General features: G+C 29.2%; 1 protein-coding gene across 3 annotated transcripts; it reads left to right on the forward strand.

The window, feature by feature from the left end:
- The first annotated feature begins 91 nt into the window (after window positions 1-91).
- Window positions 92-15,847, forward strand: LOC123271132 (myb-like protein P). 3 transcript variants are annotated; one of them, XM_044737351.1, is made up of 11 exons: window positions 92-267; window positions 324-378; window positions 2,163-2,401; window positions 4,708-6,613; window positions 8,657-8,830; window positions 9,642-9,802; window positions 11,674-11,886; window positions 12,012-12,291; window positions 12,406-12,640; window positions 15,237-15,381; window positions 15,459-15,847. In XM_044737351.1, exons 3-11 carry the CDS (start codon window positions 2,255-2,257, stop codon window positions 15,711-15,713), a joined length of 3,516 nt encoding a protein of 1,171 aa, XP_044593286.1. In that variant the 5' UTR covers window positions 92-267; window positions 324-378; window positions 2,163-2,254; the 3' UTR covers window positions 15,714-15,847. The 3 variants fall into 3 exon arrangements, with proteins under 3 accessions (XP_044593286.1, XP_044593285.1, XP_044593287.1); XM_044737350.1 differs by having other exon boundaries at window positions 156-267; window positions 324-940; XM_044737352.1 differs by lacking the exons at window positions 15,237-15,381; window positions 15,459-15,847 and having other exon boundaries at window positions 156-267; window positions 324-940; window positions 12,012-12,345; window positions 12,406-12,479.
- Window position 15,848: the final 1 nt, after the last annotated feature.

Below are 15,848 nucleotides of genomic sequence, written 5' to 3' on the forward strand. Positions count from 1 at the left end.
GAAAACAAACTAATTCAAATTGGGTGACCTTGAGTAACGGGGCACTCGCTCTGACATGCCATAGCGTTGACTTTCAAGTTATTTGAGCGAGAGCCGGGTAATAAAATAAAAAGAGTGAACACGTACCGTAAATAACGTATCAAAGAGAGCAATAACGACAACTGAGTGATTCTGGTGGGAGGAAGCAAGAGAGAGAGGAAAATGAAAGGCCGTGCCCGAGTAAGGAGAACAAAGAACGTAAACAGCGTATACGTAGGCTTAGGCTGGGTGAGTTGAAATGAAAGAACTAATATAATAATGTATTAATGTATATTGTGTTGCAGATTCTGATGTTGAGAGTTGAAACGCCAACTCAGACTTCAGACTGCTGAGTGCAGAGTAAGTACCGAGTACCGAGTATTCCGAGTACTGAGCACTTAAATACTTAGACGAGACTCAGTATTTACCCGGGATTGCGGATATATAGTTATAAGTTATAAGTGAAAAATAGGGTAAATAATTTAATGGTAATGGTAATTTAAAGAGTAAAGGGCATTAAGTTTTATTTTGCCGTGAGCATGAGAACTGCTTATGCTGGCGTACAAGAAGAAATGAAGAAATGCCGTACCCTTACCATACCTAGAACTCTCAAGGCTTCTTTAAAAGTGTTACGGTGAACGATTCACTGGCTCTCGTGTGACTCAGTACCCAGCACCCAATATCCAGTTCCATACTTGTTACTCTGCTAGTTAACGTCCAAGAACTGTTGCTTTACATATTTTTACCCGGTCACTGTGTTATGTGTATTTACATTTTATTAATATATTTTAATAACGGCGTATTAATATACGATTTACTTCAATGAACTTGTGTCATTGATAAGTCAATTGATTAATTGGTCATTTTTATTTCTAGTGTGTTTTATAAATAATATTCATTGTTTTTAATAATAATGTAATAGGTGAGTTAAAAATTTTTTTATTTTAAAATTTCTTAGTAAAACTTAACAAACAATTGAAATAAATAACAGATAAATTTATTTATTTATTTATTTAACTTTGATCTAAATGAATTTATCGTTTTTTTTTGTTATTCATAATTTTTATTGCAGGGGTTTATACATATTAGCAATTTAATTAAAAAAAAATAGAGTAAATAGCGATTAAATAAATCACCGGATACGGTGAGAAAATTAACAATAAAATTCACTGAGATAAATAAAGGTGATTTATGACTCATTGTATACGTTTATGACAAAACTGGTTTAAAAAAAAAAAAGCCGAAGGAAAAAAAAAGAAATTGAATTTTAATTATAATTATTTTTTATAAATAAATTATTTATAAATTACTGTATTGGAATTTTCACTGGTATTATTTGGCAAAGCAGTTGTGAGAGCGTAACAAAATATAGAAAGTAATTAAATATGTGTATGTACATGGTATTTTAACCACGTGAAAATGTATGACAGTGGAATGCATTTAAATATTTTGTCGGGGTATCAAAATATTTATTTATAAATTTAAAATAAGGCAAATTTATCATATTGTTTATTATTGTGATTTATTGTAATTATTATTTATTAGTTATTTATTTGTATTGATATTTTATAGATAGATAGGCATAAAAAAAAACTTGACAATATTGTATAGTTGGATATTGTAAAACATACAATACGTTTATGAGCCTTTTCATACAGTTCCTTTCAACATTCAGGTAGTAGGGAATAACGTTCAATGACCTGGAAGAGGCAAAGAGAGAGGCAGAAATGCCTTTTTTTAAGCAGATCAAACGTTTATTTTTTGCTAATTATATTTATTACTATTCCGGATAATAATTATGCATTTAGATATAAATATAAGGACAAGTATTAAGTACCGGTAGGCGGTTTTGAATTAAGCTTTAAATTTAATCGTATAATTTTAATGCACTCAATTAATGAGATAAGATTATGAAAAATTGTTAGTTAATTTTTAACGAGGCTATTCAGGTTTATTGATAAATAATTGGAGTGATTAATATTGTTAATAATAATTTAATTAATGTGCCCTATTTATAGTTGCTAATAGTAAAAATAATAATAATAATATGTGTGCAAAGTTGACAGCTTTAATGAGAGAAAGTTTATGTTGAGATTCTGTTGTTTTTACGCTGTTTATTTTATTTGCTTTAATTACTGTTTTAGATTTGAATTTGTGAAAATGGAAGATGCTAATTGGTGAGATTTTATGTTTAATGGAGATTGAAACAAGAAAGAGAGAAAAATTATAAAGAAAAATGTCTAAGGAATGTAGATATTTTGTCCAGCATGTTTGGAAAGAAGATTTGTGTGTGAACTGTTTTAAATCACGCGAAGATCACCATAAATTATTGAAGGAGCGCTCGAAGATTTATGTTCCCTCGCCGGAGATATTAAATTTCAAGGTAATTGTCTTTTAATTCCTTCTTATGTTTTTTAATTATACCAAAGATGGCCGATAGGCGGCAAATGTTTTTGTTAATCACACAGATAAATTTATAAATTATCTAATTGTCTCTATCAATGATTAAAATATTTTTGATAAATAATATTAAAAATTAAGATATTAAAAAATGCGGATTTTAATCGCTACCCTCATTGAAATTTAATACTTAACTTTGATTTATTAAGAACGTAAAAAAAATAATGTGATATTGCATAAGTGTAACTAAAGCATTATTTAACACATTAGAAACATCAATAATACTTTTGCGTAATATGCTAGCTAATCACTTTGTTTAATTCTTCAAGGTGTTTAAAAACAGTAGTTTTACTTTTTATTACAAATAAACATTAATAAATATTTTTCCATGTCTAATTGTTCATTATATTCAAAGTAAATATATACTTATATCTATTGAATTACACTATCTATTAATAAGAGAAAGGAAAACATGATAATAATAAATAAAGTAAAACAAACATTATCAAAAACATTCTTTAGAACTACTTTACGTCATAATTCATTACTGTTATTATTATAATTATAATTATAATAATAATTCTCTACAAATTTAGAGTGTCAAAATTTATTTTAAGGGATCATTCTGGTTGCGCGGCTCAAAAAAAAAAACAAATATTCATTATTTTTGTTACACAGAAATTATTATAGCTATTAAGATAAGATTAATTCAGCTTAACATATACACTCTTGAATAATACAAAAAATCTAATTTTATTTTTAACTTCCCGCTAAGAAAAATTGAAAATTATTTTTTTTATATTTTTTATACACAGAAAAAAAAACTTGCACTAAGAAAATTTTAAAGACAAAAGTTATTTTGGAGCAAGAAGAAATTTTCTTTGCTCAAGAAACTTTGACTTCATTCAAGAAATTTTCAATCTTCCTGAATATTTTCTTGAGCCAAAAAAATTTACCCCTCAGTCAAGAATTTTTTTTTCAGTGTATGAATAAACAATAAGTGACTGGAGCTTCTCCGAAAATTGGTATGACGTACATGATAACTTGGATAACTCATTTAAAACACAATAACCAAAATTAATTACCTTCAATATATAAGTGGCTATTGTATGAATTGCGGAGATTAGTATTTATTGATGAATAATAAAATGGTTTTATACACAATTTTCAGTCCTAAAAAACTAGTAAAAATCAAGATTTTGATTTGGTTGTGGCTGATGCAACAGCTATTACTATGTAAAATATGTGATTCATATTTCATTAAGATCGGATCAGTGATTCCGGAGATATGATGTACGTCAATAAAAAAAAAATATAGTTCTGAGATGAACGCGTTCAAAGTTTTTTTTAATTAAAAAAAAATCTTACCTAAAGTCAATCAGCGATACTAGCACCATGCAAAACCCTTTCAGCTTTTTTATAATTCAGATATTTTATAATTTTAGAATTTTTTTAACAAATAAATTATGAAAAAAAAAAATTGGCATGAAGAAATTTAAAAAAATTAAAATCCAATTTTTTAAAAATAATTTTTTGGAACAAATGTATTTTTAAAAAAAATTGGTTAAGTGACTGCTAACTTCAATGTCATTAGAGTGGTCCGATCACTTAGAAATTTCAACACAATACTTGTAGATATGTGTACTTTCTAAAAATGTAAAAAAAAAATAATAATTTTAAAAAAAATTACAAACCAGAATGATCCCTTAATCTAAAACTAGCAACCTCACAGTCACTATGTGACATGAACTATAAATAAACAAAATTTTGCTTTATTGAATAATTACTTTTGTTAAATTGCACTGTATTTTCTTAAATATTGACGTTTTTAAAGATATAAGCTCATCCCGATGTTACACTCATCAAGAGCTTTCATTTGAGTACCCACATGCATTATTGATATATTTTTCATACATACATATATATAATATATATAAATATATGAAAAATTGATGTGGGTACTCAAATGAAAGGTCTTGATGAGTGTAATGTCGGGGTGCACTTATATCTTTAAAAATGTCAATGGTTCACAAGATCAAAGGTTATTTTTTAATTATGAACCTAGAGATAGAGCATTTTCGAATGTAGCCTAAATACTTATCATAATAAATTGACTATCTGTAAGAATGATATAAAACCTTGAAAAGGCACAAATTCAAGTCAAGACCTTTTCAATTTCACTAAAAAAACCGATTTTATCATAAGACTATCCTGGAACAAAAATTTTTCTTATTCTCTTAATAATATAGATTATTAAAAAAAAATTATAACGTAAATAATTATTTTCAGAGTATTTTAAGAGAAACTGGCAAGCAGACAGATCTGCCTAGAAAAAGTGTCGACTTTCCGGAAGCACTAACAGAAGTAATCGGTTACGGCGGAGACTACATCTACAGCGATGAAGAATCCGAATCTGAGTGCTACGACCAAGAGAAATCAAAACCAGATGAGCATGTGTCAGAAAACGACGAGGATCGTGCATTGAGCAACCTGACGCGTGCAAACACCAACTTTAATCGCACAACAGCGAACATTGTAGACGCGCCATCAGCCCCGCCTTCATCTTCATCGTCTTCTTCCTCGCTGTCCACGTCAACGGAGGCCAAGGTGTTGCCCAACTTGATGCTTGGAACTCCTCAGAAGGGAAACGATGGGAAGAAAACAACCCTCCTGGTATCCGTGACGCCTTTCAAGTCCGACAGCGCTGTCGGGCCCGCGAAACTAGATCGAGATTGGCTGGATCGTGACGTGACTGGAAAGAACTGGATGGATATGACTGCAACGACTGCCATAACAGATAAAAAAGCTAAAATAGTGCTCGATAAAATCGTAGACATGCCGCTGATTGAGTCGAATAACTTGATATCGATGACTAAGAAGCTTACTTGTGATAAACCCGAGATTAAATACTCAAAGCCGGTGGATTTGGGCAAGCAAACAGTTGATAAAGGATTTAAAAGCCATAATGAGACGACTAGTAATCATAATCAAGTAATTGTAAACAAAGAGTCTGTAAATAGTGAAGAGATTGCCATTCCTGATTTAGGTGAACGTACTATTGAAGGAGAGTCGACTGTTGTTGAGTCTGAGAATGTTAAAAAGGAGACTAACCACGACGGTGATAATAGTAATGATCAAGACAAAAGTATACTTAATGGTAATGGTAATAATAATGATAATGATAATGATGATAATAATAATAATAAGAGTAAGAATAAGGATTGTGATGTTAATGACAATAATGTTAATGAATTATTAATGGAAAATAGTAGGGAAGATGCTGGAGCGCCGGATGGTAAGGCTGCGGATGATGAAACCTCGGAATCTTCTTGTTCACTCACTCATGTTTCCACAATACCGCGCAGCTCGTTTCTTCACGGAGAAACTACCAAGTCTGTTAGTAGTTCAAAGTCTGCTGATGATGAAGTGTTGTCAGATAGTTGCAAGAATAAGAATTTTACCACGGAAATAACTTCGAGTGAAGACGATAAGTTGGTTGCCAAGGAAACAGTAAAAACAAAAGTTACTGGAAAAAGAAAAAGTCACGATTGCGGCAGCCAAAGACGGCAAGCGCCGAAACCTCCAGATCAAATGGAAGAAGAGTCGCTGAGTACTTTGTTCGCGAGAAACCCTGTAACGAGTGTTAAGTCTGATAGCCCGGTTGTGAGGGAAAAAGAAAAACGGGAGCGAGCTACGTCTTGCAGTCCAAAGTTCAGTCGCACTGAGGATGACGAGTCTATGAATAATCCGACTTATTCTGGTCATATCAATAATGATACTTCTCGAAAAAGTGTTTCATTGTCTGAGTATAGTTTGAATTCATACTCGCGTGAGTCATTAGCGGGTGATAACGCGGTTCAAGACCGAGACAAGAAAAAAGGCAAGTCTAGATTTTCGTTGAAGAAGTTACTGAGGATTGGGGCTTCTAGGAAGGAGATGAATATTACGACTTGCTCGCATACCTTCGCTGAGATCTTTGATGATGACAGTGGGAGCATTAAAATAACACCCAGTCCAAGTTCAAGTCCGCGAGAACAAGCTAATTGTAAGTCCAGGCCTGAAATCATTCATCCGCTGGAATTCAATGGCGCGGCTGTTGAAGTATTGCGTCATCACAAGCTAATTAATAGTCCGAATCAATCTTCCGGTCGCACTGACGCCTGTCCTGATAAATCCCGTTACTCCCAGACTGTTGGTACGTATTTTTTTATTTTTTTGAAGTCTTGGAATTCTTTCTATTCAATTATTTGAATTATTTGGTAATTGTTTACAAATGGGGTCAACCCATGCTGAGCCATGTTAATTTTTAGATAGATTTCATTGAAATCTATCTATTACATTGGTCCTCATATCAAAATTAAGTCGGAATTTTGCTATAATATCATCTAAATAGTTGAGTATGGCTCAAAAATAGTATTGGTTCGAAAGTTTATAATTGACCGTTTTTAAACTTCTCATAACTTTTGAATCGGTCGGTCGAATCTGCTCTAATTTTCAGAAAAACTAAATTTATGGAAGTCCTTTTAAATGCCTCAAATCGTTTTTTGATCCGTCCATCCGTTTAAGAATTACGAGAGATTTAGAAACGGCTAATTTTACAATTCACAAAGTTTACAATCGGCTAATTTTATAAGTTTCTGCAGTAAAAATTGGCTCAATTCACGTAGCCACAGATTTCTCTTTTCGCTATTTTATGAATGACTGAATTTATAATTGGTGAATTTTCCATTTCGCTAATTTCATTAATATCATTTTTTATTTGCGACTAATTTTACAAATTACATTATCAACAAATTTTCAAATTTAGAGTTAATAAACGTTCTTGTTTACAAACTGCTCTTTACCAGTAATATTAAAACATATTTAAATATTAATTTAATGACCACGATTGTATATATATGTAATATAACGCGGCTTGTGTACACGATAGCACCTACAATTCTCAACGGATTTAAATGAAACTTTGTATAAATATTATTTGGATAATAACCTTGAATGAGTTCAAAAATGAGCGAAATCCGTCAATAAGTTTAGAAATGGCAGCTCTTCTAAATTATCAAAATAGTGAAAATTACGTTTTCGGTTACTTTATGGATGTATAACTTTAGATTGAAAAAAGATGGCTCATTTTTTATGAATTCATGTGAAAACTCATGAAATCACCTTCAATTTGACGTTTATAACATTGACACTTTGACCATTTTTAGTTATTTTATCAAAGTTAAGAGTGCAATTGAACCATTTTCAGGTAATGTGCATTTTCAGTACAAGCGACTTATGAATGTTATTTTATCAAAAATTCTCAACAGATCCTAATGAAATTCGGTACACATATTTCTTGGACAATTAGCTTGCATAAGCCCTAAAATGAACGAAATCCTTCAATTAGTTTAGAAATAGTAGCTCTTCGAAACTATCAAAATGTATGTAAAAATATGACAAGTATCAAACATTATTAATTCATTCTGTGAAATCTACCTTCCATTTCGGGTGTGGCCGAATGGCGTTTTTTTTTTTTTTTTTTTTGATCAAATTCATCAATTATTTTTTTAAATTGTTTTAAATTGTTCGTTTTATTTGTACTTTTCAAAAAAAAAGATAAAATAGAAATTTTATTCAAAAACATGAAAGCCAAAGTTGAATTCTTCAAAATTCTTAAAAATTGGCAATTTTACTAATTCTTTGCGAAATAACTAATGAATGCGATAACTTATAAAATTTTTGTAAATTTCATCTGAAAGCTTATTAAATAAACTTTAATTTGCATACCTCACTATCAGTCTAGGCCAGAAATTACCTACTTTCTCAGACAGATTTAATGAAATTTTACTTTTGCATTCGTTTTGATGTCATTGTTTTATTGTAACAGAAGTTGTATATTATTATTAATATTATTTTATAAAAAATACTTTTTTTTTATTCGAGAAATCTACTTCTATTTCGACTGCTGAATGGTCTTTTCTTTCATGTACTTTTCAAAAAAAGATAAAATAGATATTTTATCATAAAACATGAGCCAAAATTTTTCCCAACTTTTAAAGGCAAAAAAGCTATCGAAATTTATTTTTTCCTTTCACGACATTTTTTATCATAAATACACCGTAAAAATAAGCTGAATAAAAAAAATGTTAATTTCTCACCTAGTTATGTCACAAAATGAGGTTGATCCCACTTGTAAATAATAACCAGTTATTTTTTTATTGTCATTTGTAATAAAAAATGAAATTGTTTTAATTAGCACACTTGGGAAAGCCACCATCACCGCCGAAGAATATTCAGCCTTCAAAAAATTACTTACACTCACTGATGAAGAAAACAAATCCCTCGCCCCCACTGAAAGACCACAAGAAACTAGACGAAAATTGGAAAGCTTCAAATAATTTGACAAACGATGCTATTTACGCAAACCTAGGTAAGTTTCGGCCAATACAGTGCAATTGATATAGCCTAGTACTTTAAAATATTATTAATGATGTTGTATAATCTAGCTGTTGATCGGGATGTGATGCTAAATCGCTTTTAACGTAATATTTTTGTTAATCAAAAAGCTGTTACGAGTTTCCCTTAAATTACTTCCTATTTTTCTAGTCCTTTTTCTCCATTTGTTATTTTTTATATTATATAAATATATTAAATATAAAATTATTTTGTCACAATTAAATTTAAATATCCAATAATAAATAATATCAAGGGGAAGAGGAGTCTCTAAAAAATTCTAAATTAATTTTTATAGAGAACACGCTTTAAAATTGTCGCATTTTTTCATCTTTTTTTTTTTTTTTGTAATAAACTGCACTGTTAAAAAAATTATAAAACTATTTTATAATCACAATATTTTTATAAAAAAATAAAATTAATGCTTGGAAATAAAATTTATCTAAACAACACACTATTTATATTTAATCTTACTTTAAGTTCACAAACTAAAAACATAAAACCTATATTTTTTTTTTTTTTTTAAATTATATATTATGAAAAAAAGATTGGTGATAAATGGGTAAGTTATTAAGTGCATGAAGTAATAGCTTTGGCACACGTTTTATGCAGCAACGTAGTAGAATTTACTGATACCTATAATAAATATTAATAATTAATTAATTAATATTATTACAATAAGTAATTAAATAAAAAAAAAAAACAAAAACAAAAAAATGCCTTGTGTGTCATGGTGTACTAACCCTGGCGCTTGATTCCTTGTGGCATTTTTGGATGCTGTCCTGCAGCGGCGGAGGATGTTGCAGGTGAGGTGAGGAGTGGCATTGCACCCTCTAAGCCTCAGCGAACCTCCAGCATGAGGAGTGTACAATCTCAGTCAGTCAGGAAGTCTGATGATGATGATGATACGAGTCACAACGCCAATATTGACACTGTCGATTCATCTCGGGTAATTTTATTAAATTAAATTAAAAATTAAAGGAGATCACCACTGTGACGATCGAAAAAAAAGGTGATTTTCGGGAATTTTTTTTACAGGGAAAATAAAGGAATTTGGAGATCGGATTTTTTTTATTTTATTAAGGGTACATTAAAGATTATTACCCTAAATTTTTATTAAAAAATATTTAATTATTACAATTAATTATTATTATCAATTATTAATTATTAATTATTACAATCTCGTAGAGCACTAGAAAAAATTTCTCCCTCCATGGTCGCATCGATAACTCAAAAACGGATTATCTGAAAATAAAAACCCAAATTGCTTTTTAATCAATAAGGATGTAGTTATCGTTGCACGGATGTAATTTTGAAAATTTTTATTTCCAAAAAAATTGCAACTGAAAATTTTCTCATTATTTTTACTATTTTTCTTTTTTGTTTTAAGGGGTTACATGGGTTTCCTCCGGGGAAAAATGGCCTATTTTCAACAATTTTTTTTTAATAGAAAAAATGAAATATTTTATTCAAACTTTTTACTGTCTTAAAGATACATGTTTAATAAGGGATTACTGAAATTAAAAAAAAAAAAAAAATATTAAAAACTCTGCTCATTAGCACATTTGACGTCATTTCCGGCGAGCCCTTGGAAAAAAGATGCATCTGCGTGATCAGCAGAACTCCTAGCAAGATCATCAGAAGTGAAAAAAAAAAAAAAATATACGCTTTAGTTAAGACTTCAAACTAGGTCTTGAACAAGGGAAAAAAAAAAAATGAAAATTGGATTTTTGGCAGAGGTTTTTACAAAAAAATTAGAAATTTGGCTAAAATTTCGCGGCATTTTTTTTTTAAATAGTTGAAATTGAAAAATAAAATCCTTCATTCAAGACCTTGTAAATTATACCTCGAAGACCTGTTTAGAATTTCATCAAGATCGGTTGAGTAGTTCTCGAGAAATCTTGACAACCGTTTTTGAGAAAAACGCGTTTAAAATTTTGAGTGACAATACAACAGTGCCTTGAGCGCCCAACTTTTTAAAACTGTATCTCCGAAACTATTATTCGGATCGATTTGAAACTTTAGGACAATATTCTAAAGATGTTGTAGAATTTAATAAGACAAAAAAATTCGATTTTTTGAAACTGTGAAACCCATGTAATCTCTTAACTCTAAATTTGGAAGTCAGTTGATAATGTCATTTGTAAAATTAGTCGCAAATAAAAAATGATATTAATGAAATTAGCGAAATGGAAATTTCACCAAATATATAATTTAGTCATTTAAAAATAGGCGAAAAACAAAAACTGTGGCACGTGAATTTAGCTAATTCTTACTGCAGAAATTTATAAAATTAGCCGATTGTAAACTTTGTGAATTGAAAAATTAGCCGTTTCTAAATCTCTAGTAATTCTAGTTTTCTCTCTAGTCTAGCTATTATTCGGATTGATTTGAAACTTCAGGACAATATTCTAGAGATGTTGTAGAATTTAATAAAACATTAAAAAAAAAATCGATTTTTTGAAACCGTGAAACCCATGTAACCCTTTAACCCGACTAAAAAAATCTTTGAGATCAAAATTTTTAAAATTCCGTACGTGCAACGATAACTACATCCTTACTGATTAAAAAGTAATTTGAGTTTTTATTTTCAGTGCTCTACGAGATTGTTAATAACTTTGGTATAATTAAATATTTTTTAATAAAAATTTAGGGTAATAATCTTTAAAGTACCCTTAATAAAATAAAAAAAATCCGATCCCTAAATTCCTTTATTTTTCCTGTCAAAAAAATTCCCGAAAATCTCCTTTTTTTCGACCGTCGCAGTGGTGTTCCTCCTTAAAGTCTAAAGAATTAATATTAATTTATATTTCAATCCAGGGAGAAGAAAATCAAATTAATAATTATTTTAATTCTACCGAAAATGATTTAAATACTAAAAAAAATGAAGACAATGAGCGACAATGGAAAAATCATTTCGAGTCATGTCTCCGACAACGACGAGGTCGTAATATTTTCCACCGGAATCTTGAAGATAATTACAACGCGTTGGTTATCGCAAATCATGAATCTCTTGCTCAATTATTCCAACAAGTATGTTACCAAACGTTTATAATAATTACTCAATTATTATTATTTATTATCATCACTATAAAAGTTATTTTTAATTATTTATTTTCGTTTATTTAGTTTTTATTTTGTTTTGTTTGGTTCATTAGTTAGTGCAAGAAAATCAATTATCAGTTTCATGTATCAAGAGAACGAATCTCCAATTAAATGAATTTAATATAAATGTAGATACGATTAAAAAAATCGGCTGCAGAATTTTTTGTTCAGCGATCTGGAATAGCAATCAAGTTATACTGTGCTTCTCATCTGGTGGTCTAACTTCTCTCCCGACTTATAGGGAATTTTTTATCGTTCCTTTGGTTGAATTCGTCGACTCACTTCCAGATAATTTATTCAATAATTATACCGAGGATATTTCACACGAAAATGGTAATTAAATAATAATACTGCAATAATGCAATTATTTGTTGAATATTTTAAAAGGTTCAATATTAATCATTATTATTATTATAAATATTAATTATCATTTTTACTTTTACCCAGTGACTGTATCCGTTTTAACGTACACCCAAGTGGCAACTATTTCATCTTACGTCACGTCGATTCGTCAAAATTGCGAAAATATCTTTCAACAAAGTTGTCTAGTTCTTTTGCAATTGGTAAATGCATTGAAGAACCTTCAAGCGAGGGGTATTGAAGAATTTCCAAAGAGTTTAAGTAACGTCGTACTTTGCCAAGAGGAAAAGACCTTATCCTGGCGATTATATCTTCTTCAAAAGTAAACTTGCTTTCACAACTCATTTTTTTGCTAATTAGTTATAAGTAGGGTCCACTATTTTAATTTTCATTTTTTTTAAATGAAATTTCTATTTGATTTTATTGATATATTTTTTTTGGAAAAATACATAAAAAAATGAATTAAAAAAAAAAGCCATTCGGCGACCGAAATGGAAATAGATTTCTGAAATAAAGAAAATTTATTTTTTATAAAAAATATTAATGCTAATAATAGATAAGTTAATTCATTGATTAAAAACAAAATTCAATATTAAATTTAAAACTATTTAGAACTAATTTTGTTAAAAAATCTAACTCGTAAAGAAAAAGTTTCTCAAATATTTATCAAACAATTTTTAAGATTGTGAAATTTGAATTATCAATGTCCAAATTTTAAGTAACTACTTCGGAATAACAGTTTCCGAGTTAATCAGAAATTTGAAGCCGGATAAAATTTTAATTGAAGAAAACAATATTTAGAACTAATTTGTGACATATTTACTGATGACCTACCCGAACACATGTCACGAAAGATTGATCAATATCGTGGTTATTGAATTTACATCATGTTTATGCTATAATACAGCCAATAATTCTAAAACGGCTTCAACAGTAAAACTGTTTCATTAAACGAACTCTGAAGAGTAATATTGAGGCTATTACCACTTCTGAGGAGTGAAAATTGAAGCTTAAGAAAAGGGATTTACGATGTAACTAACCGAATTTCAATATCTTATCTATTTCAGTAATTATACCAAGTTGAAGTGGTAAAAACATCAATTTTCAAAATTTAAAAATCCTGTCATTTCCAAATTACTCGCTCGATTAAGCTCATCTTCAAACTTAACCTTGGTCTTTATCGATAGATAAAGCATGTTGAATTTGAGAAGAATCGGTAAGAAATTGAAAACGCTATTGTGCTGACAAGCCGCGTTAAATCGTATAAATATATCGCGACCCAAATGCCAAAAGAGCGCATATTAATTTATACGCCCTTTTGGCTTTGCAGTGCCAACAGGGCGTATACTTTTTTTATTCTTTTACTAATTGCTTTATTAACACTTTTTAAGCATAAAAATAAAAAAAATAAATATCCAAAGCCAAAAGGGTGTTAAATTTTATTTTAAAGTTCAATTTTATATTTCAGAGCAAAATTGAAAGTTTTTTATCGCCCTTTTGGCTTTAGGTTAAACATTTCTAAAGCCAAAAGGGCGTATGTTTTGAGATATGCCCTTTTGGCATTAGTACATTGAAAAAATTTTTTTGACAAATCTTTACGTTTTGAGCAGTTCTAAGTTGAATGGCGAAAAAAAAATTTTTTATACGCCCTTTTGACATAAAACCCTATCTAGTTGCTGTAATACGCCTTTTTGGCATTTGGGTCGCGATATATAAATATTTAAACGAACTACATTTTCTGACTTAGCTCGACAAACTGAGTCAGAAAATGGCAAAATTTTTTATAAGTTGCGACATGAGGACGGCTGCAATAGTTGGATTTTTATTAAATCTACTAAAAAGTTGATGATCACAATTTTAACAAACTTTCAAAAAAATTTATAAATTTTTTAGAAAATTATGATATTCAATCTTTTTTTTTTTTTTTTTTTTTTTTCCAATTGTTCGTTTTTTTATGTACTTAAGGAAGTTCGAGCGTAACTAATGAGTTAAAATAATGTTAAAATTTTTTTTTAATTTTAGTTTTCCCAATATTCGTCAAAATTCTTTATTTTAATTTAAAATAACTTAAACAATTTAACAATTTATAATTTTTACTTATTTAATAAAGTAAAGTAATAAAATGACTTTGGTATTTATTACTTGCCGGAATAAATAAACAGTTTTGGCAATAGCGCGTTTGATTATACGTATTATTATATGTTGTCAAATCTTTATTCGAATAAATGGCTGACGATAAACAAGTTACAAACATAAAATTTGACATTAAATATTTCAAAAATCATATCGGTAATGTATTATTATTAAATTGTTTTTATATTTTGCAATAATCCAAGTTTCTTGTGTATAGTTTTTTATACGTTAAAGTTGGGAGGTTAATATTGAAAAAAATAATTAAAGTCTCGACAAAAGTCTGTCCGCCATAAGAGCCCGTGTATAAGGAGATAAAATATGTGATTTTTAAAATTTAATATCTAAGTAACTAAACGGTGAATCTTTTTTAAATTTCGGGATTAAATAAATTACGTATTTATTTATACGTATACTTAATTTCAAAGCTCAAAGTTGGAAATTATTTTTTACATTAGATTCGTTCGAACTCCCTTAAAAAAAAATGTATATCAAAAAAAGATAAAATAGAAATTTTATCCAAAAACATGATAGCCAAAATTTTTTCCAACTTTTGAAGGCAAAAAAACTATCAAAATCTTTATTTTTTTCTTCCACGACGTTTTTTTATCATAAATGCGCCGTAAAAACAAGCAGAATAAAAAAAAAATTTTAAATGTTAATTTTTTACCTAGTTATGGCCAAAAATAGGGTGGACCCAACTTGTAAATAATTACCATTTTTTTTTCAAGTATAAAATTCTAAAAATAAAAATAAATTTTATTAATTATTGATACTTATAATTGCAGCTTACATATCGACGTTAATGATGGTGAAGATTGCGCATCTCTGTGTCAATGTGCCTTGGAAGCTCTAAAAATGCTTGATTTAACGAACAAATTTCCTATTATTAAACAACTATTAATTCGTGAGAGAGCCGTCAGCCTTTCTCAGGTAATTGAATAGTTATTAACGCTAATTACTGGTATTAATTTATAGTCATAAATTACAAGTTATTATTAATTAAAAAGGTAAAAGCGGTGCTGGAATACTCACTGTGGGGTCCACCGCATTCAGTCCTCGGAGCCTTAAAGGAACGCGAAGTTATTTTGCAGCGATGGCTGGATCTTGAACGCGCAAATCTTCTTCACGCTCTAATTAAAAAGCACACACCGCTCACAGTTTCAGATGAGTACCAACTGGCATTTTTGATCCACACAACTGGAAAAATAATGTGCGAAGCATCTGTGCTTCTTGACCAACAAAACTCTGACAGCAAAATTTAGCTTTAAATATTTATATATATAAATTATGCTCAATTAAAATTGTTACTGAAATTATATTGTTATCTTTATCTGTTAATTTATTATTAATTTTTTTTAATCATTTTATATCAAATAAATGACTGATTTATAGTTTAT

The sequence above is a fragment of the Cotesia glomerata genome, linkage group LG9 (assembly GCF_020080835.1).
Source record: "Cotesia glomerata isolate CgM1 linkage group LG9, MPM_Cglom_v2.3, whole genome shotgun sequence".
NCBI classification, from domain to species: domain Eukaryota; kingdom Metazoa; phylum Arthropoda; class Insecta; order Hymenoptera; family Braconidae; genus Cotesia; species Cotesia glomerata.

What these genes read in the sequence shown, in the direction of transcription:
- LOC123271132 (XM_044737351.1), top strand. Translation starts at nt 2,255, where the DNA reads ATGTCTAAGGAATGTAGATATTTTGTCCAGCATGTTTGGAAAGAAGAT. An exon ending in CGGAGATATTAAATTTCAAG is followed by an intron (nt 2,402 to 4,707) that starts GTAATTGTCTTT and finishes AATTATTTTCAG; the next exon opens with AGTATTTTAAGAGAAACTGG. An exon ending in CCGTTACTCCCAGACTGTTG is followed by an intron (nt 6,614 to 8,656) that starts GTACGTATTTTT and finishes TGTTTTAATTAG; the next exon opens with CACACTTGGGAAAGCCACCA.